This window comes from Dipteris shenzhenensis, chromosome 17 (genome assembly GCF_047967505.1).
Source record: "Dipteris shenzhenensis isolate YYH24624 ecotype China chromosome 17, Dip_SZ_1.0, whole genome shotgun sequence".
NCBI classification, from domain to species: Eukaryota; Viridiplantae; Streptophyta; class Polypodiopsida; order Gleicheniales; family Dipteridaceae; genus Dipteris; species Dipteris shenzhenensis.
The window spans coordinates 53,904,889-53,930,656 of NC_141612.1; the positions used below are offsets into that span (position 1 = coordinate 53,904,889).

The window sequence follows — 25,768 nt, forward strand, 5'->3', positions numbered from 1 at the left end:
ACTTGTCTAAAATCTAGACTAAGTCCTATTACATGCCACTAAGGGCCATTCTGGAGTCTTCAAAGCACTTGGTCACACGAACCGCCTCCTAGATGCTTGTCAGGCTCCCGTAGCGCTTAGGAAAAATAACTCTTCCTAGTACCTGCAACAATTAATTAAAGCGCACCACCATGGCACCCATTAATTGTTAGTGCTTTGCATGCAAATAACACACTGTGGACTAATTCTAGTCACGGTGGGCATCCCCACTGAACACATGTGCACAACTAAACAAATATATATATAAAATATTTATTCTCTGGTTGACCGGAGTCAACACTCTTGATTATAATTAAGGAGCTTTGACCAAGGGTCGAGGCGCCTTAATTATAGCCAAGTCTCTCCAACCGAAGTTGGCACATCTTGGTTAACCGGGGTTAACCCTCTTGGCGCATGCCAAGTCTTGTTGACCGAAGTCAACACTCTCTGACCGTAGTCAGCGCTGTGGTTCTCTGGTTAACCGCAGTTAACCCTCTTGGTAATAAACCAAGTCTCCTTGACCGAAGTCAGGTTTACTTCACTAGAGTCAAGTATCTTTGACCGTAGTCAATCCTTTGACCATTAAAATAACTCTTTGACCATAATTAACACATATAAAACTCTTTAATTATGATCAAATAAATGGTCAACTGTACTTTGACTTAGGATATTTACATTGTGGTGACATCCCCTCGGCTTCTATTCAGTTGACCTCAACTGAAAAGCTTCCTTGTAAACATCCAAAAGCTGTGGATGGTCGGATAACATATCTTCGTCCATCCACTTGGCATCTAATGCCGTATAATTCTTGAATTTTACAAGATACCTGTAAAACTCCTTACCCTGAGGGCCTTTACGTACAGTATGGTACACAATTTGCTCTGGGTGAAGGACTTCCTCCAGCTCATCCACTTCTGGTGGATCTTCTGATACTGGTTCTATAGGCTCTGGTCCCTGGAATTTCTTTAGAAGACTCACATGGAATGCATTGTGAATCCTCCAATGCTCTGGCAATGCTAATCTGTATGCAACCTCATTTATTCTTTCTGTAACCCTGAAAGGGCCATAGTATCTGGGAGATAACTTTGCATACACTTTCTGTTTGCCTTTAAACTTGCGGAGCCTAGCTTTTTCAAACCTCAAAAGTACCCAGTCCCCGTCCTTGAGATCTAACTGTCTCCTATGCTTATCTGCAGCTCTTTTATGTTTCTCTTGAGACCTTTCAATTGCTGTCCAGACTTGGCTATAAGCTGTCTGGAGGTCTCTCACAAACTGATCAGCTGCAAATATTTCATCTTTGGTCCTTAATATAGGTGGCAAAATCACCTTCCCATATATGGCCTCAAAAGGGGCTTTCCCCTGTGGAGCTATGTACTGTATTATTGTAAGCAAACTCTACTAACGGTAGGTACTTTTCCCAGTCTGAACTTTGGTCACCCACGTAGCATTTCAGCATATCCAAAACTGTAGAATTTGCTACTTCACTTTGACCATCTGTCTGGGGATGGAAAGAAGAAGAAAAATTCAGATTCGTCCCCATGTTATCAAATAAAGCTCTCCAGAATAGACTGGTCATTCTGGGATCTCGATCACTAACAATGGACTTAGGCATACCATGATGTTTAAAAATTTGTGCCATGAAAAGTTTAGCCATATGATCTGCCTTTATGGTTTTGCGAACCGGAATGAAATGAGCTTGCTTGCTGAATCTATCAATGATAGTCCAAATCCCATCATTCCCTGACTTTGATCTCGGCAAATCAAAAATAAAGTCCATTGTAATACTTTCCCATGGTGCCTGAGCCACGGGAAGAGGCATAAGTAGGCCAGGTGCCTTCCGTCTATCATACTTCACTTTCTGACACGTAAGGCATTCAGTAACAAACTGATGTATATCTTTCCGCATCCCTGGCCAAAAGAAATACCTCTCTAGTGCTAGAGTTGTTGCTGTAATTCCTCTATGTCCAGCATAGGGAGGTGCATAGCATTCCCCCAAAATCTTTTTCCTCATCTCCTGGGTGATGCATAGGCAATCATCTTTCATTAAATACCCATCTTTCAGGGAATAGTGACTGGTGGATTGCCCCTCTTGCATTTGCTGTAAAATTTCACCAAAATCTGAATCACGAGCATATTGCGCCCTCATGCCTTCCAAGTCCTGGTGATAAGCAATAGTCACGTTATTGACCTGGGGTCTCCGGGATAAGGCATCTGCCACTCTGTTCCGAATTCCTGGGGTATGGACAATCTGAAAATGATACATTGACAGCATGTTTGCCCATTTCATATGCTTCTCGGAAAGCTTGGTCTGAGTCAAAAAGTACCTCAGACTTTGGTGATCTGTCTTAACAGTAAAATCTGCACCCAAAAGATAGTGCTTCCATGTATGGATGGCATGAATTACAGCCAATAACTCTTTCTCATGGATTCCTAGATATCTTTCTGCATCCCGAAGTCTCCTGCTTTCATAGGCTACTACATGGCCATTCTGATGCAATGCAGCCCCAACACATTCTCCACAAGCATCGCAATCAACATCAAAAGATTGATAAAGATCCGGGACTACAAGAATAGGCTCTGTAGTCAACTTCTCCTTGAGTGTATTGAATGCTTTCTTCTGTGATATTCCCCATGTGAAGGCTGCATTTTTCTTAGTAAGGTCATGTAATGGAGCTGCGATATCAGCAAAATGTCTGATAAACCTTCTGTAGTAAGAACACAGGCCTAGGAAACTTCGAACTTCATGCACAGTTTTCAGCTCTGGCCATTCCTGAATGGCACGGATCTTCGCTGGATCCATTTGTATCCCATTCTTGGATATTATATGCTCCAGATAGTGGATTTCTTCCAAGAAGAATTCACTTTTCTTGCTGTTGCGTAGAGCTGATGATTTCTCAGCTCTTGAAACACTATAGCAAGATGTTCCCTGTGTTCTTCTTCTGTTTTAGAAAAGACTAAGATATCATCAAAGAAAGTACCCGTGAAATGCTTGTACTTTCGGAGGATGCAATCCATCATTCTATTGAATGTGGCTGGAGCATTTGTCAATCCAAAAGGCATCACTAAGTATTCATACAACCCGAATGTAGTGCGGAATGCTGTCTTGTGTACATCCTGAGGCTGTATCCTCACTTGGTGATAGCCACTCTTTAAGTCTATCGTGCTGAAAATTGAAGCTCCATTTAACTGATCCAGGACATCATCAATGCACGGAATAGGGAATCTATTCTTGATGGTCGTTTTGTTCAGTGCGCGATAATCGACGCACATACGGAATGAACCATCTTTCTTCTGTACTAACAGTACAAGGGAACAAAAAGGAGACGAGCTGGGCTGAATCAACCCTTTGGACAGCAAATCCTGTACCTGAGCCATAATCTCCTCTCTCTGAGTCGCACTGACTCTATAAGGTGGTCTGTTTGGTGGCTCACTACCAGGCATTAACTCTATCTGATGATCTTCTGGTCTCTCTGGGGGTAACTCCCCTGGCAAAGTATCAGAAAAGGAATCTTTAAAGTTTATAAGAAACTGAAACTTATCTTTGTCTGCATCATTCATTTCAGCATGCATTTCATTCTCTTTTTCTTTTACAAAAACCATGTACGCAGAAATTGCAGACTTTATTGCTTTACCACATGTAACATAAGATACAATGGGGATAGTCTCCCCTTTATTCCTGGCAATTAAACGCTGATTTTTCCCCCTATGCACAAACTCCAGCACTCTTTCAGGAAGAGTCAACTTCACTGCCTTGCGATGAAACCAAGGCATTCCCAAGACTACATCATGATGTTTCAATGGAGAAATGAAGAAGTCTTCCTGATCCACATAACTCTGAACATGAAGACGGAGCTTCCCTATCAAGGGAGTAACTGGCACTGGATTCCCACAGAACATCTGATCGGCATCCAAAGCCCTGCCTAACTCCTCCGTCTTTATTCCCAGCCTCAGGGCTAGATCCTCTGATATGAAATTATCAGTAGCCCCTGGATCAAATAAAATTAGCGCTTGCTGGTCTCTAACTTTGCCCCATGATAGCAGCAATTCTCGTTCTTCTGGGTTCGAAGCATGACCCAGTATGTCAGGAATTCCCCCCCGCCATTGGCTTTTGCGGTCCTCGTGGCTTCTCTGCCTCTTTTCCCTTCGAAGTTGAAGGCTTTTCTGGGCACTGGGCAGCCACATGCCCCTCTTTGCCGCACCTGAAGCATTTCCCATTTCTACGGAATTCCGCTATCTGTTCAGGGGTGAATAGAGATTTGCCCTTATAAGTCTTTGAAAACTGAGTACCCCTCGGCTTCTGAGGCTGAAACCCTTTCTTTTCAGCCTTGGGGTACTCTTTCTTTTCTGATTTTGAAAAATCAGTTTTCTTTTTATCAGCACGTCCTGCATGCAAGGATGGCACTGTAGATGGATCTTGTAGCGGCACAAGACTCGCTACTGAAGCTGAATGCATAAGGTCTTGAATGTTCTTTGCCCCCAAAGCATTCACTACTGCCTGAATTCTTGGAGTGAGACCTGCTCTGTACTTTCTCATTTGGGTGCCTTTGGAAATCTTTTTGAAAGGTGCAACCTGCAAATAAGCATCCCAAAACTTTTGGTTGTACACATCCACTGTATCTCCTGCATCCATATGCAAGCTGTCCCAATCTTGAAGAACATGGTCTCTAAACTGTTTAGGCATAAACTGCTGGCAGAAGGCTTTCTTGAAGTCCTTCCACTTCCTTGGGGCTGACCCATCTGTGGTCTGTGCACTCCACCATGCACTAGCTGTTGCTGTCAAGTGCAAACTGACCATTCTTAACTTGGAGGATTCTGAAAATTTTTCTGTACCGAATGCAGCATCAAACTGCCTGATGAACTGCAATGCTTTGTCTGTATGACCATACTGTCCATTGTAGGTCATAAACTTGACAGATTTTCCTCCCTCTTTAAATTCCTTGGTCTCTTTGGAAGACTTTCTCTTCCTAGACTTCTTGTGTTTCCTTCTTTTCCTGGATGGTTTATCTGATAAGGAAGAAGAAGACACAGAAGTCGAACTCGAGGTAGACGGTGATGGACTAGGAGATCGGTGATGATGCCTCGATCTCTTCCTGCTATGAGACTGTCCCCTATGAGATCTTTCTTTCTCAGGCTGTACACGGGAGTGTGCCTCTGGCATTGGCACGTCATATACTGTATTAGGCATAGCTTCTGCTTGAAACAAATGCCGAGCCCTTGGATCCTTTCTGAGATTTTCCATCTCTTGTATACGAGTGCGTACCATCTGTTCAAATTCTTGTTGAATTTGCGGCACACTTCTCTGTCTTGGATGTACATCCCTATCTTGTGAATCCCACTGGATAGGTGATTGATCCATATTCTGAGATCTGCAAATTTCTCACACCGTGTAGGTAACTGATGCACAACTACCTTTGCTTTTCCAACAGAAAAATACCTCAACAAGAGGTGTTTTGCATTCACAATCTATGCCAGTACTGGTTATCAATTCAAGGCATAAACCCACACAATTGCCAAAGCATCAACAACTATATTCCCCTTTCCTGGCTCTGCAGATGGCTTCAAAAGGCATCTGTTTTTCCCTCTTTTCACTGCTCAAAGGCATGCATACTCTTTTTCTGCAAATCTCTGATTTCTCTGTTTTTCTGCTGCTTTTCTGACAGTAAAAGTCTGACAAGCAGGTGAAATCTGCTAGCAGAAACAGCCTCTGCAACTGTCTTTTTTTTTTTTTCTGAAAGAACAGTAACCAGATGGAGTAACTGGCTAGTTACTCTAACCAGACTGACTGGTTCTGGTCTGGTTAGTCTGCAACTGGACTAACTAGACTGGTCACAGTCTGGTTACAGTGACCAGACTAGGCTGGTTGGGTCAACTAACTGGACCTCTAACCAGTCCAGAACCAAGGTTGAGTTAGATTAACCCCTGGTCAGCCATGTCAGCATCCAAGTCACCTGTTGGAATGCCAGGTCATCTCACACGTGCATGCCACGTCATCCCTGCATGTGGGTCTGCCACATCAGCTGACACGTTCAGAATGACACATCAGCACTGTTCTGTGCACTGCCACGTGTCATATGTGCCACGTCAGCTCTGGCTGCCTTGCCTGCCACATCAGCACCACGTGTTAGATCTGCCACGTCAGGTGGGCTGCCACATCAGCCTAAGGTCAGAGACGGGTGTGCATGCGACGGAATTCTGTAGATCATCACGCATCGTGCGTTACGCCCCTTGTTCACCGACGCATCTCCTTCCGTGAAGCGTCGCAAAAACAGCCATGGAAGAATTTTGCTCGCGTCTATTATCTCCGTCCGCAACTCTGTCAAATCCCTAGCATTTCCTCTTAGGCCGCGCTTGCGTGAAAGCCTCGATGATCTCTGTTGACGTCTCTGTCAGACAATGAGCCTGCGCCTCCGTGAAAAAAGTCGCTACCCGTGAAGGTGTCTTCCTCTGCGTTAAAATCACCAACTCTATCCTCCGTCAGACGCACGATTCTCTCAGGGACTCAGCACATAGGTTGCTGCACAGAGTATTGAGGTCGGTGGGTGGTCTCCAGTCGCTGAGATCACGAAAACTGGTTGCTGAGGTTAAACACTAGGTGGGATCGTAGAAAATAAGGGAACTGTGCTTCAATGCAACTTTCCAATGCCCCCTCGTTTCTACACCTTGGCGTCAATGAAGCCTCGGCGCCTATGCAACTGGTTCAACTCCTATACTCACAGTGTCAAGTGACGCGTCATCTGGAAATCTCTATCAGAGGCGTCACGTAGGCATTTTCTTCGTCGTTAGCACGGCCTTCGTGCAAGCTTTTGGAATGGCAATTCATTGCTGTTGCTTCAGCCTGTTCTCACGTTTTCCTCGGATTGTCACTGCCATGAAAGACAGCGAGCCAAGGCTCTGATACCAATAAAACCGACTCGCTCATAAAAGACAGCAATTACAGCTCATAAAAGACAGTAATTATACTTTCATAAGCTCTCCCTCTCTCTGTAGATGCACTAGGGCCCAGGACAAAACGTCGGGCTGGACCCCCCCGAAGGTTTTTATTCATGAGAGAGAATCTGTTACAAAAGTACAGCGTAGAGCTGTCTGGTAACCTCTTTTTCAAAACGTGAAAAATTCCCTTTATTACAAGAGCTTCAAGATCATTTCAAATTGGCAACATGCCACTTGTCTAAAATCTAGACTAAGTCCTATTACATGCCACTAAGGGCCATTCTGGAGTCTTCAAAGCACTTGGTCACACGAACCGCCTCCTAGATGCTTGTCAGGCTCCCGTAGCGCTTAGGAAAAATAACTCTTCCTAGTACCTGCAACAATCAATTAATTAAAGCGCACCACCATGGCACCCATTAATTGTTAGCGCTTTGCATGCAAATAACACACTGTGGACTAATTCTAGTCACGGTGGGGGTCCCCACTGAACACATGTGCAATATGGATTTTTTTGTTGGTCTGGGTCATAATTTTTTGGGTGGTGGCCATTAGACTCACCATGGCAAATTTATATTATCAAGAAAATACAGAAGGACCTCAGAGATTGCTCAATTCTTTATAGAGATTTTTATCAATTTTATGGGATCCTATTTTTTTGGTAGGAAGAATTCAAAAAATTGGAGTACTAAGTTTCGAGGTTCAATTCACCTGATCGTCCAAATCGCATGGTCACTCAGATGATGGAAAATATGCTAAGAGTGTATGCTAAAGGACACTGTTTGATTTGTGAGTTTATTCCAATAGTAGATTCTACTTTATAATACTTTCAAGCATTTCGCTACTAGGATGTGTCCTCGATGAAATCAGCATCGTGCGCCTTGGGCGACAGGCCTTCAAAGTATCAAGGTGAAAGCAGCTTCTGACTTTTTGCAAACTAGGGAGTGTTCACCTCTCAGATAATAGATGGAATGTAAGGTTACCAGATGTTATGGACCTATAGGGCTCCTTACTAAATTTTTTACATTGATAGGATCTATTTATAAATCCCCAAAATTTCAATAAATGAAGGGAAAAAGATTGATCCCTCTTAGAATAATTCCACTCCTCCACCCACCCTCTACCTGGGGATTTTTAAAAACACAAACTGGAAACCTTTTCCCTTTACTTCTATAGACAGTCAGCAAACATACTGTGTACTGTCATCAGAATAGCATACACCTTACCATTACTGATGTCATTGAACCCTCTGCTCAAGTTTGCTACAGATGACAATCTATTTCATCTTTTTAACATAAGAGACTGAGTCACATACAACATTTAGCACAGGCTTGCCAATTAGCAAAGACATGAAAAAGTTCATACAACTGTAGAGATATCCATTCACCTTCAAGTCGCAACTTTAGTATATAACACTTACAAAAGTGGGAGCCTAGATCCTTACTCAAACCTATAACAAATCTTTAAAATTAGGCTACCTTGTTCCACTCACCAGATGCTTTAAAAAATCAAAATCCACAGCATAAAGAAGCTGCCGTTCTAGAGCTTGTTCCGGCAATATCACACCTTCAGATCCATCTTCATCCATATTCTCCTCAGAAGCTTAAGCAAACAATCAGAAGAAGAGATTCAGAAGCAAATTTTTTAACGATTGTGACAAATCACCGAACTGTGCAGCAATCTAGTGAGAGGATTAAGCTCAAGACAAATCCATGCACATAGTTGATGAGAATTACTCAAGGTCCAACATTTTCCATTACTGAAGAATAACACGTGAGCATCTCCCACAATGTATTCACACAAGCCCAAGTTAGGAAAACTACATCAAGACACCTGCTACACATCCTCCAAAAGAACATGCGAAACCCAAACCCTAAAATATCTGTTAGCCCTCACTTGTTTTGATTTTTGAATGGGACACACTCATCAAAGGTGAAATTTATTCAGACTTCATCAGCAGTCTTTCGTTTCTTAAATTCCTTAGAACATATACGAAGAGTATGGTCCCTTGAGCCATAAATTGCATGCATTTTTCCTGGAAGAAGATCTCACACAACAGCAATCTAGCAAGATTCTTTATTCAAATTATGTTCATCAGTGACCCATCAAAAACCACTTTATCAATGGGGTCCCTTTTATGTAAAAGTCGGCATGATACCCCTCTTTTCTAGAGACTATCTACCTCAAGAAAATAACTACAGTTTGCAACCAAATGCTGAGCAAAAAGGGCTTACTATTCTCATCAGCTGTATCTGAAGATCTTATATACTGGGAAGGAAGCTCTTCTATAAGACATCTAGCTATTGATGCAAAGCTGACAGCCTGTGACAGAAGCACAAACCTGTCGTTAAACTCAATAGATAAGAAAACTATCAGTCAAATGAACTGAGCATGACTTACAGACTAGCAACAGAAGGAAAAGCAACATAAAGACCGCTAGCAGATACAAGCTCTCACCAGTTTCCAGGGGCAATCATGTAGACGCAGAGCTGATCCTGAAACTTCTAAAAGATTTCCCAATAAACAGACACTTGAGGGAAAGCGTGATGAAGTACTTGGAGGCAACTGATCGAGAAAATCCGGTAGCGAAGAGGCCAGTTGGTTAATGGAGAAAGCCCAAAGACCCTTGCTTACAAAGACCTGCTACAACATACAAGCTTATCTGTTATGTTCTTGGGCTTATACAATCACACAAAAGTTAAATCCATAACTTCAACCTGCAGACAGTCAAGACAATCTTGCTAAAGTTCCCTTGCATGACTTTAACCAAGTATAAGAGAAAAGCTTGATTTTCAAGAATTGCATGCTTGAAGTCTGAGACTATTAACAGCACAATGAAGGGAAGCCCCCATGAAGAGAAACTGAACAAGAGCTGTGCATTACAAAACTATAATTCACACAGAAACGGTATAGCCGAGCATCCCACCTCCTTCAGTGAAGGAAAGCGCTGAAATAGTAGTGGAACTGATAGAATGTGTGTCCCAAAGCTCCCATGTTCTGGTGTATAGAGAGTCTGTCTTTTTTCAAGGTGCCGTAGTGCAAGTAAAACAACAGCATGCTCTATGCAGGAAACAAAACTAGAGATACCATCTTGTTGTTCCAACAGCTGTAAAAAACAAAAATATGGATATGTTGATACCTTCCATCAGGGAAATAAAATTCTTGAGTCTGATATAGAATATATTCCTATGCTATTTCAAAATTATATCTCAAAATTATAAATTGTCCATTTGCATCCCAAACATGTAGGTCACATTCAAGTAATGTCAGGTATCTACAAGCAAAAGGACTTTCTAGGGCAGTAGCAACACTTACTACAGCTAGAAGAAGGTTACGAAGAAGTAAAAATAGCCTTCTTTGATAAAGGAATTCAATGACTGCTCCTGCCCAGGGAAGACTTGTCTCTGTCATTGTAAGTACAGTTCGTAGAAGAAGTGCTGCTACATTCCCCACTGAGCTCCATTCTTGAGCAGGTGACAACAGCTCCACTTTCAAAGACTCGCTATCAAATGAAAAACACAGAAAAACTAGCCCTTAATCCACAATCCAAGAATAATACAAGAAAAGAATCATGCTAATGTTGCCGAATGCTGGTCCCTGGGAGCATTCACATTACTTAGAAGTCAAATACAGTAAATTGTTTAATATTAAAAGGCCTCCAAAATTAAGGTCACGAATAATGCCAACCACGTCCATCCTTGGTTTTAAGTTAATAAGCCTACATTTTCAAGCAATTAACTCTTTCAACTAATATGGGAACACCCTTATAAATTAAAAATACCACCATTTGCACCTCTTCGAACTATTGACCACCTTATACAATCATGGCTAAAATTAGATTTTATTTAAGCACACAATATTGCTTTAAAAGACACAGTGAAATAGAAGTGAGCTCAAATCCCTCTATGGAAAAGCTGGAGAGCTACACATAGCGTGAGTCATAAAATTCATCTAGCAACCAGACTGCAATAGGGTGCCAGCTATTTTTAAATACCATGCACTGCTAGCAGCCTGCCCCCAAAAAAAAGGGTGTGTCACCTTTTTTTTAAAGTGCCAATAAAGCCTTTTCAACATGCCACTTCTTGGATAAACCTTGGCATCCAGTACAACAAGAAGTTCTCCCCTTATCTGACTGATTTTTAAACCAAATTGTGGCCCAGAAACACAGATATAATTTTAGATCAAAATAATCCAGTGCCGTAAGATATAGTTGCTACCTATGATAACTAATGCAGTAGTTTTTTTAGTAGATATAGGAGTATCAAGCATACAATAATAGTATTATGATTTAATTTTTGTCAGAAGATATCAGAGATCGTAACATTGATAGGAGCTTTTCCTGTCTGTTATTACCAACAAAAGCATTCAAACATCTTACCAGAACTAATACCTGTTTAGATGGTTTAATCCCATCCAGATCTTCATGCAGACTTCCAAATCCAGGTGGACTAGTTCAACATTCAGGTGGGAGAGTGACCAATATAATAGCAAATAATCCCTCATGGATATCCGTGTGGAAATACATTTGTTTTTTCAAGTTTTATCAGTAACTCCTCCCAAAACTTTATCTTCAACCCTCATAAAAGCGAGAGCGCCAAATTCTGAATGACACTATAAATTGAGTTACATCTAACAGAAATATATGAAGGCATATAAAAGACTTGAACATGAGAAATAGATCAGCCCGCAACATACTTACATGGTGTTTTGATAACACTACTACATGAATCATGGCGTGAACCTATAGGACTCCGTACAGCATGAAACCATTCGAGAGGGGCTTCAACTTTCTAAGCTCCACTGCATGAAGTGAAGTTGACCTACACAACCAAGACAGTCCGATTCTCCAATATACCATGGGAGCTGTTGCCGATTTTGAGAGGCTATTGGATTGAACAAGGTTTATCCCATGTGCTCAGTCATGCTTACCGAATCGAACAAGGTTTGTTATGACGCTAGATAAGGATGGGGTTAGATCCAAGCAATGGACAAATTTAAATGGGTCCAGGGTGACTTTAGCCTATACCCAGTATACAGGTGCCCGTAAGTAAGGGACACCCTAGGCAGGTCTATATGTATGAGCTATGGGCTCATTTGTGGGGATCCCAGGGGCTGGACTCCCTGGAATGCCGGGACCTAGAGCAGCATATGCAAGTCTAGCTGAACACTTGGATGGTTGGATGCCTATGGTATGAAACATTGACATTGTGGCTATGGAAGCGGGTCGGTGCCTGGCTAACCTCAGGCTCGGATGGCAATCCTTTATACTGGATCTATGCTGGGTAGTGAGCTTGTCAGCTCTACCATGAATGTCCTTGCTAATGCTTGGTGGTTTTGTCAACACAGGATTACATGCAGATTTGGGCTTGGCTACCCCTTATCTTAGTGCATGTTTCAGTTGGTATCAGAGCCACTATGTTGCTTGGATCTAGGCAACTCACTTCATTTCCTTCCTTCCGTTGGTGAAATCCAATTTCCCCTTGTGCCCTCATGGTGGATGACCATGCCATCACAGGTCTGGTGTTTTGGGTGTTTTGGATCCAAAAATCTATCCCGTAGGATGAATACTCCAAGATCACGATGAAGTACATGTGCTCACACCCTAGCTCACAGAATTTCAGTAATGATTAATTAGGGGAGGGCATCGACCCTGTGTTATTAAGGAGGGGGTTGTAAAGGCCTTCCCCTGGTATTGTTGCGGCCTCTGTGCCGACCTGCAGCCGCTGGCAGTGCGCTGCCTCTGCCCCGAGTTGCGCGCCACGATCCGCGCCGAGAAATGCACCGGCAGCCACGACAGCCCAGCTGCCTCTGTAGCCGCCTACAGCCACGTGGGCCCCACCTCCTATAGCCGCCAAGCCGTCCCACGCTGTCACCTCTGCCATCTGCAGCCTGGCCACCGCTGCCGACATGCCATAATCACCCCTCCCTCTACCTACTACCCTCCCCTTCCTTTTCTCTAAGTACCCTTTCCTTTTACCCCTCTAGAGCTTAAAATAAAAGACAGCATTTTTTTTTTTAAAGGGAGATTATTGAGAAAACAAAAGGAAAAAGGTTTATTTAAAAAAAAGAGGTTAGACAATTAAGGACGGAAATAGGCTAGTAAACGTGATAGGAAAAAGAATAGTTACATTATTCGAGATACAAAATAAAGGAAATATCAAAGAAAATAAAAAGAATTGGGATTTGAAAAAGAAGTAATTTGTAGGATATAGAACTTAGGAAAGATTATGAGAACATAAAATCAAGGGGTACCATAGATGAAGCCTGGTTGCTTCACAATTAGCAAGGAGGGGACTGCTACAAAACACTATTTATTAAAAAAAAAGTGAAGTGTACAAAAGTGGAGGAAACTCGAATGAAGGCTACAAAATTGACTCGTCATCTAGAAAAGAATAAAATACACAATTGCATGGTGGTGACAAGGGTCAAAGGATTGACCTACTTAAACTTAAGATGAGCATTTAGGACAAAGAAAGAATTAATAATGCATTTGCATGTAGGATCATATAGTAGAAATAGGAAAAACTCAAGAATTGAGCATGTGCACAATTATTACCTTGGAAATGTACACAATGGTATCGTACAAAGACGTTGGGCAAGCTAGGCTTTGGAAGGCATCCATGGTGCCAAGAGTCTTGAAGTTGGAGTCCTACAGATGGTTAAGTCATTCTCTTAGGTTGGGTTGATGAGCCAAGGTAGTACTTGGGCTCTTCATGGCCATAGGTTTGGTAACTTTAAATTAGACTAGATTAGTTGAGTTGAAATCTTAAGAAGTCATGACATTTAAAAGAATGATTCATTTGGAATCATCACCGAAAGGGTCCATAGTCCTACCTCGGTGTTGGACTAGGTGGTGGATATGTAAGCACTTAGTAAGATCTGGTGACCTTAGAGAGATCTCAAGTAATTGTATCTCCCCCCTCTGCCCCATTTTTGGTGCCCCCCCCTTCTTTTTGTATCATCTGGAGGTAGACACATATTTTTTGTATCGGGACTAGACACACCGTCCTCCATAACCTCTTTTTTGTAGAAACGGTTGGCTGGCCCGTTTTGAGACCGCCACCGTTATGCTCATTGTATCAGTTATCTTTAGTCTCATAGACCTTCACGGTCTCCTGAAGACTTTAATAAACTTTCTTTTCTTTCTTTTCTTTCTTTCTCTCTCTCTCTCTCTCTCTCTCTCTCTCTCTCTCTCTCTCTCACATTAGAGTCAACATTCAACGCTTCCACAGTCAACAGATTAGGGCAGGCATAGTTAGTGACACAGTACGTGCCCACTACATTTGGATCAGAGCTTCAAAAAATTTCCCTGAGAATGTGAGGAGTAGCAGGGGTAGGAACTAGAAATAGGACACCCTGGTGTCGTCTACAAGAGGTAGCCTCTCCATGTTGTCCCTTCAATATTTCAGTCTCAGTGGGAGACACCAAGGATCTAGATAGCACAGCTAGTGCATGGTGACTATCTTCCCGACAAGACAACCATGAGTCCCAAAGAATGGTTTGACCTCGACATGAAGGGCAAGGCCAAGTCCACTCAGGCGGATCCTCCATCCATCAGTACTTCCCCCAGTAGAGGCAACGGTAGTCTGTTTATATAAAATAATATATATATATATATATATATATATATATATATACCTTTGTAAGACTAGAATATATCCAACCGTACAAATTCAGATTTTTGTTGTTCTTAAGTCGGTACCAGCACATCGATGAGTTCTTTTCCAAGATCTCAAATTATATAAGACAATGTCCATTGACTCATGCTGAAACTAATCTTGAAATGTGGTCTGTGCATCCACAATTGTACAACTCCAGGGTCCTTTGAAATTTGTGCCAATATGCCAATTTTCAAAATATGTATGCTCTTGTAGTTGCAAACAGGAGCATGTGTAAAAGGAGAGCAAATCATACACAAATTTGATATATATACCTTTGTAAGACTAGAATATATCCAATTTAGATTTTCTGTAATAATAATACAAAATCCTACAAAATTGAAATCAAGTGCCTTACAAAGTCTCAAGCAAAGATGTGCTCTCTAGAGGGGCTCAAAGCTACCACCCAGCATCATTACCAGGGAAAGGCGTTCCAACATCCAGAACATCTGGAACGCCATTCCAAGAAGCAATTTTTTTTTTGGCTCTTTGAAAGTTTCAAATGGGTATTTTAGAGCTTATATAGAAAGTTTAAAGCTGTAAAATGTTAGTTTCTTTCATTTTCTAACATAGTTTTATGTCGTATGATGATGTGTCGTGCATGACGTGGCATTCCAGTTCCCGTTCCCCCTTCCCAGAACGTTCCCGTTCCCACACCTGAATTTCCGGAGCGTTCCCGTTACCTGGTAACTATGCCACTCAGTGAGCAAAAGGAGAGAGAATTTGTTCAAATATGCATACTCATTCATTTCTTCTTCCGGTCTCCAAGACCATATATCCAACATTTTTTTATATTTGCATTTTTGAGATGCTACATTTATTATATGGACATGTTATTAATTATTGTATTCAATGCAATGCTGTTGCACTCCTGCCAAGGTTGTCAAAGCAAGCTGTTGCAACAAGATGTATATAGGATGGGTTCAATTTAGTATCTTCCCATGAGATCTAGGTTTAGCCATGAGAAAGGCTATGATCTCCAGATATGGAATAGGTCAATACCAAAACTGAAACCCACCATTCCCAAAAAAAGAGCCTGTCAGTCACTAAGGGTAACATGCTGCCACGAATTAATTTTTGGCATTTCAACGTTTGTTATCCACTAGCTAACTGATACATCTTTCATTCTGTGTACTTATATTAAAATTACAACGACATAGAAATTTCAATCAAATTTGAGGGTGCAAAGCACACCCCCCTATGCCACAAGAAACCCAGCAATGTAATGGGAGTATGCGAGCTTTCCATGCTCATTGAGCAACTAAACTCCTAACTCAAATTGTCACACATGCTTGACCAGCAAGGTACTTCATATAGATTTTGCAATATTTCAGATAGACCAAGAGAAGCACATATCATGAACTCACCGGAAATGATGAACTGCTTGCAGGCAAAGAAAGGAAAGCTTTTTTACACGATATTCCAAAATGGAGGTATCTACAGAGCAGTAGTGGCTGCTGAAAAGTGCCCCAATGTCCCCTGCAAAATATTCCCATAAGTGTCTAGAAATATCAAACATTGTGAAATTATTGTAAAAAACAGTGGCAACAATAACCTGCAGAAACAGAAATATGATTCAGACCAATTCCATTTCTTCCACTATTTTCCATCTATCCTTTCAATCACAACTTTAGTCAGAACTGGGATTTACTAAGGGCCTCTCCAAAATGACATCCTTGACATAGCAACCAAGCTATGACAATTCAGCAAGACATAAACTCTGTTTGATAACCATGCTGTTCATTAAAGCATAAAGGTTTCTAATTTCTGTCCTGTATGTCACAAAAGTCAAACTCTCAAAAAATTACGAAAATGTTGCATTCAAATACCTTAAACCAACCAAAGAAAATGGAGCTGTTTATTCCCAGAATTTAGAACGAAGACTGTGGTACTGACTTCTAAAAAACCGCTTGCCACACAACCACCGAATGTAACTAGGGCCAATTTTTCCAAAAAATGGGGGCAGCTTTATTTTTTTAATTAATGATTGCAATCATATGCACATTCCTTTGAGCGGATTACTTAAAATACTTCATACAAACAGCTGACAGAAGGATCAGAAATCGCCTGGCTCATCATAATTAATTCTGAAAAGAAATGATGTCACATGAATACATCTTGCTACAGTTAGTTAAGGTTTCATGCAGCTCAATGTTCCTAACCATCTGCGATTAGATAGTCTACGTAGACCATAAACGAACAGCAAATTCAGATAAAGTTATTTCACAATTGTATCCTTTTCGATATCAAAAGTAAGGCCACATAGATATATGTGATAGTCAATACTACATTAACACAGCTCAAGCTCTATGGGAGGGATAAAAGTTACGTTAGGAGAGTCGTGAAAGTTTTGAGGGCATTGTTTAAGACAAATGGCATGACCAAACATTCATTGAGGACATACTTTGTGCAAAAAGCGGTCTTGTACTCATCACTTTCTCGTATGTGGACTGGGTGATAACCTGAATGGACATCAATCTTAGTGTGTCGCATGTAATAGTTAATCAAAAAGGTCATCAAAGCAAGGCAATTGGTACTTGTTTTCTATTAAGATCGAGTGTGTTGCATGTAATAGTTGATAAAAAAGAGCATCAATGCGAGGCAATTGATACTTGTTTTTTATTGTGAGCTTGTTGAAGCTCTATAGTCAATGCAAAGTCGCATGGACTTATTCCTTTTTTCCACAGCGTCGGAGAACCAGAAGGACTACGACTAGGCCGCATGTGACCTTTGTGGAATAAATCTATAAATTGTCTTTGAGTTTCATGTCTAGTAACTCCTTCGGAAATATATCCATATAGGGCTAGAAAAATGATTGGGTCAAATACTCAGGAGGATCTCGTTTAGGTAATCCTTGACTAAGGTAACCCACAAAAATGTCGTCCACTTGTGAACCCACTACTTTACTTGTAACGAGACGAGACGAGGCAACAAGTGTAATAGGAGCATCCTTGGAGCCAGTTAACTCAAATAAATTTACTATTGTGAACGAACTGGACCGCATGACTATGGAATTTGATTAAAGGATCATAGTCGTAGAGCCATTATTGTCTAGGGATGACATCATCTTGTGAAGTGGCATGATGTCTAATTCAACTTGCCTAAGTATTGTTGAATACAAGTTGTTTGACCCAGGTTTAGTGCTTCTATTGGCAAGTTCAATTTGGTAATCAAGATGACTAGGGCTGGTATTCTATTTGTGTCGCCGAACCAAGAATTGGCAGCCACTATCAATCAAGATGGCTATTGGGGTATCATGGATTAAGCCTTGCAAACAAAGGATCTCTGTGTCCAAGGAATCTTCGGAGCTGGATGGTGTTGGCTACTTGAGGTGCTTTGCCTTTTTGATCCTGCGTCTTCTATGTGAGAAGAGATGCTAGGTTTCATATTGGGGTTTGTTGTCCACCCTTGGCAGGACATATACCCAGTTCGGCCCGCCTCACCAAGTTATACTCCCGACCTTAGGCACCCAATTATCCCACCAAGAAAGTTCCCACAAGTTTCCACCTTCACTCGAGACATTTATCTGTCCCAGCTGTTCTTCCCTCCCCAAGATATACCCCATTGCTGACATCAGCAACTTCTCACAACTCTGCAGCACACTCCTGCTCCTTCATGAGCTGCGACACCAATTTCTGTATCAGCAGTTTGCATCACCCAGTACCTCACTGCCGGTTTTTATGGTTGGTTCCATCGTGCATCCCCTGTCCCACCCATTCCTCCTTCCAAGATGAGAAATTGCTAGGAGCAACCCAAATCTGCTTCGCATGATGGTACAAACTAGAGCACAGTAGTTACGCGCTCTCACTTCAGGACCTCCAATTATGTCTACACCACGAGCACTTATAGCACATCCAACTTCTCCGCCCACAGGTGATAAGGATGCAGCCAATACTCCTCCTGATCCTTCACAGTGCACGCAGAGCTCAACCTACTCAAGAACGACAAGGATATGACATGACGAGAGATACTCCCAACATCTAGAGTTTCCTTCAGCTCAGTTTATGGCCTTAGTTTGCAGTTTATCAATAGTTTCTTGAATTGTGATAGACACCTCTGTGTATGATTTTCAGTTTTTTGGTCTCATAGGCTGTTTTGGCCTGCCACAAACGTTAATAAATTCTCTCTCTCTCTCTCTCTCTCTCTCTCACACACACTTTTAAAACTTTTGATTCATTATATTACAAGAGTAGTGACCTCAAAACGAGGCAGCCAAAATTACATCAGCTGAAAATCTTAGTGTATGCTAGATATACATCATGATCTATGTAGCGTGTGCGCAAGCAATCAAAGAAGAATTGTTGCAGAGAACGCTTAAAAAAGCCAAACAAGGAAAATATAGGACCACTAAAGACTTTACAGTTCTTGTCTGTCCATGAAGTCCAGAGTGCCCAATAGCGAACCCAAACAAAAAAAAGATGAAACTCCGGTTTGGGTGGATGAAAACCAAAGAGCCAGAAAGACTTCCCAAAAGGAACACACACACACACACACACACACACACAAAGACACACACACTTTTTTTTTGGTGAAATCCTTGATTTATTATATTACACGAGTAGCAATCTCAAAACAAGATGCTACAATTACATCAACTGAAAATTTCAGTATATGTCAAAAAGACCTCATAATCTATGCAATGGGTCTGCAAGCAATCAAAGAAAGATTGCTGCAGAGAACGCCTAAAAAAGCCAAACAGAGAGAAAATAGGATCACCAAAGACTTACAATTCACACAAACACACACACACACACACAAAAACACAAAGCATAGAAATAAAATTAAATATAGGCAGCTGGAATATCTCAGCAGCTATACCAAGCTTTTGCTTAGACATGAAGAAGCAAGCTTGAATGAAAGTTTCAACACACTTCAGCAGTTTTATGGTATGCGAATCACAAGTTTTCAGCTTGATAAAACGACCACTTTACAGAAGTCTCTTCTCAGTTATAAAAATATGGACTTTTTTGTTTAAGTGCTCTGATGTATTCAGGGCATACCACGGAACCCTTACCATGCAACTATGTAAGGCCTAACTTTTGACCCTTATTGCTACATCGTGACTTCTGGCCCCTCAGCCAAGACAACCTGCAGCCCTCAAATCCCAGAGTGGTAACCTGAACCTAAGGAGTTTGAATTTGCAATGTTTACACTCCTTACCACGAGCCTATTTCCCCACTTCCTTATATGGCTATGCATCCTTCTCTCGCATTTTACCTGATTACATGGCATTCTTGACGTACACTGTGATCCAACTGTTTAGGACAGTGAAAGGACAGTTTTTGAACCGTACTATCAAGTCCACAAGACCTTTGGAGCTGCTTCTCCTTCTAACCATTTAGGTCAGAGAAATTTGTACTCTTGAAACATTTTCCCATGATGCATGTGCTAGTACGTTGTGCCAGTAACATCAAAATCTTGAGCTCAATGCATTACCTGAGGCAAGCAATGATTGATGCAGCAAACTGCAGACTCCCACCAGTCGCCGGAAATCAGCAGCTTCATTTGTGCGATAAAAAAAAAGTAGTTGAGGCAGGTACTTGCATTCAACCTTGAAGGCATCCCTATTCATGGATGAGGAGATGTTAGTGGGATCATTGGCATCCCTATTCAGGGTGCTGATATGTTAATGGGCCATATACATACTATACATACTCAAAATCCCTATATACAGGCATAACTGAATAAATATCTACTCTCATAAACATGGACAAATCTCTTAAGCAACAACAACACGCTTGTATATATCAAGAAATTCACACTAGCAAACTGAAAATCTCAATTCATTCCAAATTACCGATCTGCAAGTTCACCGTATTCCCCGTACACTGCACAAAATTCGTTACGAACAGCTTGACGTCTTGCAGCAACCACTCTTCTCCCCCGGAAAAATTTCTGAATTTTCATAACACATGTAGTCAGACTTAGTCACCCCAAAGAACCAAAACAAAAGATAAAAAAGGCCAACACTTGGATTACAGCCTAAATTAGAATTATTAAGCCACAGAAAAGCCCTGCATAATAGGGATAACATTCTTTTTCTAGTCAACATATTTGAGGTAGTCTTGCTATTTCCCCATAACACACAACTTTTCTTAGAACAAAAGCTACTGATCAAATCACCATAACGACAAACTTTTTGACAGCTGCAAAACCATCTATTCAAACTCTTTCACTACTGCATCAATATACAACCAAACCGGTGCCATAGCGTACTCGTTGCAAACAGTTAGTCAAGAGTTCAAGGATTTGTCAAATGTACATACACACACACATAAATAGTTCTTGCTCTCTCTCTTTTTTTTCATGAATTCTTGTTCTTGCTCGATTTTGAAATGATTAGGAGTATATACAGGTAAATCAACAACATCATTTCACCTTGGCATTAAAAATATACACAACATCAATTCCTAATGGATTCCATAGGAATCCCCATAGAAATAGAAGGGCAGGGGAGGAAGAGAGAGATAACACGCAAAATAAGCAGTGCTAAGACCCCCCCAAAAAAAGATGAAAAAAAAAAGCCTTGAGGGTGCATCTCTCTCTCTCTCTCTCTCTCTCTCTCTCGCAGCTCCTCGCCCCCCCCTCACAGCTCCTCCCCCCCCCCCCTCGCAGCTCCCACCTCTCCCCTCGCAGCCCCCTCTCCCCCTCGCAGCCCCCCTCTCCCCCTCGCAGCCCCTCGCAGCTCACCCCTCCCCCCCCGCAGCCCCCCTAGCAGCTCACCCCTCCCCCCCTCGCAGCCCCTCACCCCCCCCTCGCAGCTCACCCCTCCCCCCTCGCAGCCCCTCGCACCCTCGCAGCCCCCCCTCGTAGCCCCTCCCCCCCCTCGCAGCTCCCCCCCCTCGCAGCTCCTCGCCCCCCCCTCACAGCTCCTCCCCCCCCCCCTCGCAGCCCCTCGCACCATCGCAGCCCCCCCCCCCCCCCCCTCGCAGCCCCTCCCCCCCCCCTCGCAGCTCCCCCCCCCCTTTCCCCCCCCGCAGCTCCCCCCTACCCCCCTCCCAGCCCCTCGCCCCTCGCAGCTCCTCCCCCTCGCAGCGGCTCACCCCGCTCAGACCCTCCCCCTCGCAGCTCAGCCGCTCAGGCCCCCCACCCCGCTCACCCGCTCATCGCGCATTGGCAGCGCTCGCCATCTCCCGCTTTTCAATGCCGCCGGTTTCCCGTTTCCCGTAATTAAACATGGCCGACATCGTCGAGCATGTTACAGAAGGAGCAACAGCAGCAACATCAATGGCCTCCACGACCGACATGCTGCACTATAGTAGAAGAGGACTTGCATCCTCTTCAAAGGACAGAGCAGTACCCGCACTTGCCGCACTCCCAGTCGCAGGTACACCGGTTTCAGCTCCACTATCTCATCTTCCGCCCAGCGCAGTGCCCGCACTTGCCGCACTCCCAGTCACAGGTACACCGGTTTCAGCCCCATTATCTCATCTTCCACCCATAGCCACCTTGTACCCGCAGTTTTTTTCACCCCTCCCCTCTCAGGTCCCTTCTTCTTCTACCCCTTCTCCAACTTTAGCCTTCCCCTCCTCTCCATCCTCGGTACCCGCTTTCTCTCCCCCTCTCCAGCCTTCTCCCTCATCCCCGCTACCCACCTTACCGGTTTCCCCCCTTTCTCCCTCTCTTTCTCCTTCCATGCCTTGCACTGTTTGTCCTTGCCAGCACATCCTACCAGAGCTTCAGCACTTTCAGACCCACCTCCGAGCTGCCCTTCAGATGCTTCACAGGAAGGACGAGACCATTGCTCTACTTACAGCTCAGGTTGCATCTCTTACTGATCGAGTGACACAGCAGGATCGGGAGATCTTGTCTATTAGAACAGATCTTCAGGTCTTACAGGCGACTCATAGGACTCTTGCTGGAGAGATTCATGGACACACAGAGCGAGTGCAACAGATCGAGACTCGCGTTCAGCACATAGACACATCTCCCACTACAGCAGTAGCAGCGGTTGAGGAGCGTTTGACCTCCCTTCAGACAGAGGTCCAGAGAGCCACAGAGTGGGTGGATGTCGTCCGCCGTCAGCCATCACAGCCTCAGAGATCGACTGTATCAGCTACATTGGCCGAGTCACAGCAGAGGGCCACAAAGGCCCTCAACATTCGCATTCGTGGTATCTTGCCCTCGGAGACAGAGTCCACGATGACACAGGCTGTGACCTTTGTCTCTCAGACATTGGGAGTACAGGATCATGGCATAGTAGGAGCATTTAGAGTCGGGAGAGATCGTACTAGAGAGCAGCCCCTCATTATCAGATTCAGAGATGCCCAGGCACGTCTAGCTGCCCTCAGGAGGAGAGGGACACTCAGAGACCACCCACAGATTTCCATGGACGAGGATCTGACTCAGATACAGGTTGAGGAGCGCAAGGCGCTCATGCCTCAGAGAGACGCAGCCCGAGCTCAGGGCAAGTGGGCAGTGATCAGGGATGGCAGACTCATCACAGGCACCTTGAGGCGTGCTCCCACAGTGCCTAGGGATGACAGACCAGCAGATATGGCCCCACCTCCACCTCCTGCTCCGACCGCCTGACGGGACAGGGCTCATGGGACACACCACCTGTCAGATAGTCTACGCATCGCTGTATGGAACTGCAATGGTTCTTTTACAGCACAGCCAGGCAATCTACGGGGGCATTCTTTGGGAGAGATATCATCTTTTTCACAGAGACACACGAGAGTCCAGAGAGACCTTTGCCACGAGTGACAGGATATACATGGAGATCTGCCTTCAGACAGCACACTCGAACATTTGGAGTGAGAGGATCTGGAGGAGTGGCCATTTTGTACAGAGAGCATCTCGATGGGATCATCACAGTGGAGAGAGCGGATTCACATGCCCGATTCTTGTGGGTACGCATCCACCGCAGAGCCCCTCAGCGAGATCTCTTTATTGCAGTTTGCTACTTCCCCCCGGCGCAGTCGTTTTATTCTTCCACTGGACCAGGCCAGTCCATATTTGAGGATCTCTCAGCGGACATTGCAGATTTTTCACATCGCGGAGAAGTCATCCTCTTAGGAGACTTCAACGCGAGGACCTCAAACAGACAGGCCCTCACTTATGACTTCATGGAGGATCCGGTCATACTTCCGGCATCTCACAATGATAGCCTCTGTCGGACTTCATCAGACTGCACAGTACAGCCCACAGATCAGGGACGTCAGTTACTGGAGCTCCTCACCTCGCACAGTATGGTCATTTATAACGGCTTGTCCAGGTGGCCACAGTCTTCCATGCCTACATTCTCTTCTGCTTCTGGGCGTGGCACTAGCGTGATCGACTACATCATAGGTCCCCCGACTCTAGTCCCTTCCATCCATAGCCTTACTGTTAGCCCCTTCATGCCCTCTGCCGACCATGCACTCATCCACTTTACTTTGACTCATGTCTCCCATGACCCACCCCCCCCTCGTCATCACGACCGCCAATCCTATTATGAGGTTCATTTCGACCACCAGTTCGATGATGTATATAGCCAGAACCTCAGCCGCCTACTCCGTCCTCATCTATTAGATGCTCTACCATCCACGCAGGACCGGTGGGAACTTGTACATTCTTCACTCGTTTCTGCCGCCCACATGTCCTTCCCTGCCACGTGTCATTCGTCTAGTCCCCCACCGGTTGGTCTTGTTCCTTGCAACGGTTGGTATGACGAGGAGTGTAAGGAACTCCGCAGGAAACTTCACCTTGAGACCAAGGAGAAGTCTCCCCTCCTTACCGAAACCAAGAGAGACTACAAGTGGTTGGTTAGGCGCAAGAAACGCCAATTTCTAGCCCAGAATGAGGAGGAGCTGAGAAGCTTGCTTTTCAGCTGTGACTCCAAGGAATTCTGGAGAAAATTCCTCCGCTCGAAGTCTCAGAGCCCCCTTACAGATCCACGTGTCTGGTCTGCATATACTTCAGCTCTATACGATGTTCCAGATCAGCCAGCCATCGATTTATCCCATTCCCCTAGGCCAGCTTCATCTAGTCTTTTCACACCAGAGAGTGTCCGTGCAGCAGTCCACCGATTGAAGAACGGGAGAGCTAAGGATCATGATGGATTGCAAGCGGAGTATGTAATCCATGGGATTGATGCCTTAGATTTTGTTCTTTCCCGTCTCTTCAATGAGTCTGTTTGTACAGGCCTACCACAGTCCTGGTTAGGCAATACCATAGTACCTATCCACAAGTCGGGGGACCCTATGGAGCCGTCGAATTACAGGACCATCATGATCGGCCACGTTATGGCCAAGATCTTTGCATCAGTTTTGGAAAGCCGTATAAATGACCATGCCGAGACGACAGGACTCAGAGCCAGAGGGCAGGCTGGATTTCGTAGGGATCATTCGACACTTGACCACATCCTCACACTTAGGGCACTGGTGGAGGAGGCGAAGTCACGAAGGCAACGGCTTTATTGTTGCTTCGTGGACTTCAGGAAGGCATTTGACACAGTTCCGCGATTCAGATTGTTTCAGAGGATTCGCCAGGGCTTTAGTGGAGAGATACAGTGGGCTATCATGGCTTTGTATGAGAGGGTCACTGGTCGAGCTCGGACACGTGAGGGGCTCTCAGAGGAGGTATGCAGCACGATTGGGGTGAAGCAGGGCTGCCCGCTCTCTCCTACTCTCTTTGGATTATATATTGATGAGCTAGAGATGTTTGTACAGATGACAGGCGGTGTGGGCTCTACTCTCTCAGGATCCTCCATTCCTATCCTCCTGTATGCGGACGATGTGGTTCTCATTTCCTCTACTGCTCAGGGCCTCCAGGCACATATTGAGGCACTCCACAGGTTTTGCCAGGACAGGGGGTTGACCGTAAACCTTGGCAAGACCAAGGTTATGGTTTTCAACACCTCTGATCGTATTTACAGCACGGATGAGTTTTGCTTCACTTATGACGGACAGCCCATTGAGCTTGTTGGAGAGTACACTTATTTGGGGGCAGTTTTCAGGGGACCGGTCTTCACCATGACATATGCAGCACGAGATAGGATTAGTAAAGGGTATGCTTCGTTGGCTCATCTTGAGCGTCAGTGTTTTCAGTCCCACTTTCAGCATCCCGATACGAAATCCTTGCTTTTTGATACAGTGGTGAGACCAACTGCGATGTATGCAGCTCCTTTCTGGGCAGGAGACCTCGGCGCTGCAGATTGGAGACGAGTAGAGAGGTTACAGATC

General features: G+C 43.9%; 1 protein-coding gene across 1 annotated transcript in view; it reads right to left on the reverse strand.

Moving 5' to 3' along the window:
- UPL6 (ubiquitin protein ligase 6) overlaps nt 1-25,768 on the reverse strand; it is a 78,738-nt gene that overhangs the window by 30,457 nt on the left and 22,513 nt on the right. Inside the window, exons 2-9 of the mRNA XM_087388829.1 lie at nt 20,401-20,498; nt 20,040-20,167; nt 15,971-16,082; nt 10,261-10,447; nt 9,872-10,051; nt 9,403-9,585; nt 9,180-9,267; nt 8,438-8,547 (exon numbers count right to left, since the gene is read on the reverse strand). Of these exons, the coding sequence (XP_087244955.1) occupies nt 8,438-8,547; nt 9,180-9,267; nt 9,403-9,585; nt 9,872-10,051; nt 10,261-10,447; nt 15,971-16,082; nt 20,040-20,167; nt 20,401-20,498 (1,086 nt within the window). The remainder of the gene's footprint in view (nt 1-8,437; nt 8,548-9,179; nt 9,268-9,402; nt 9,586-9,871; nt 10,052-10,260; nt 10,448-15,970; nt 16,083-20,039; nt 20,168-20,400; nt 20,499-25,768) is intronic.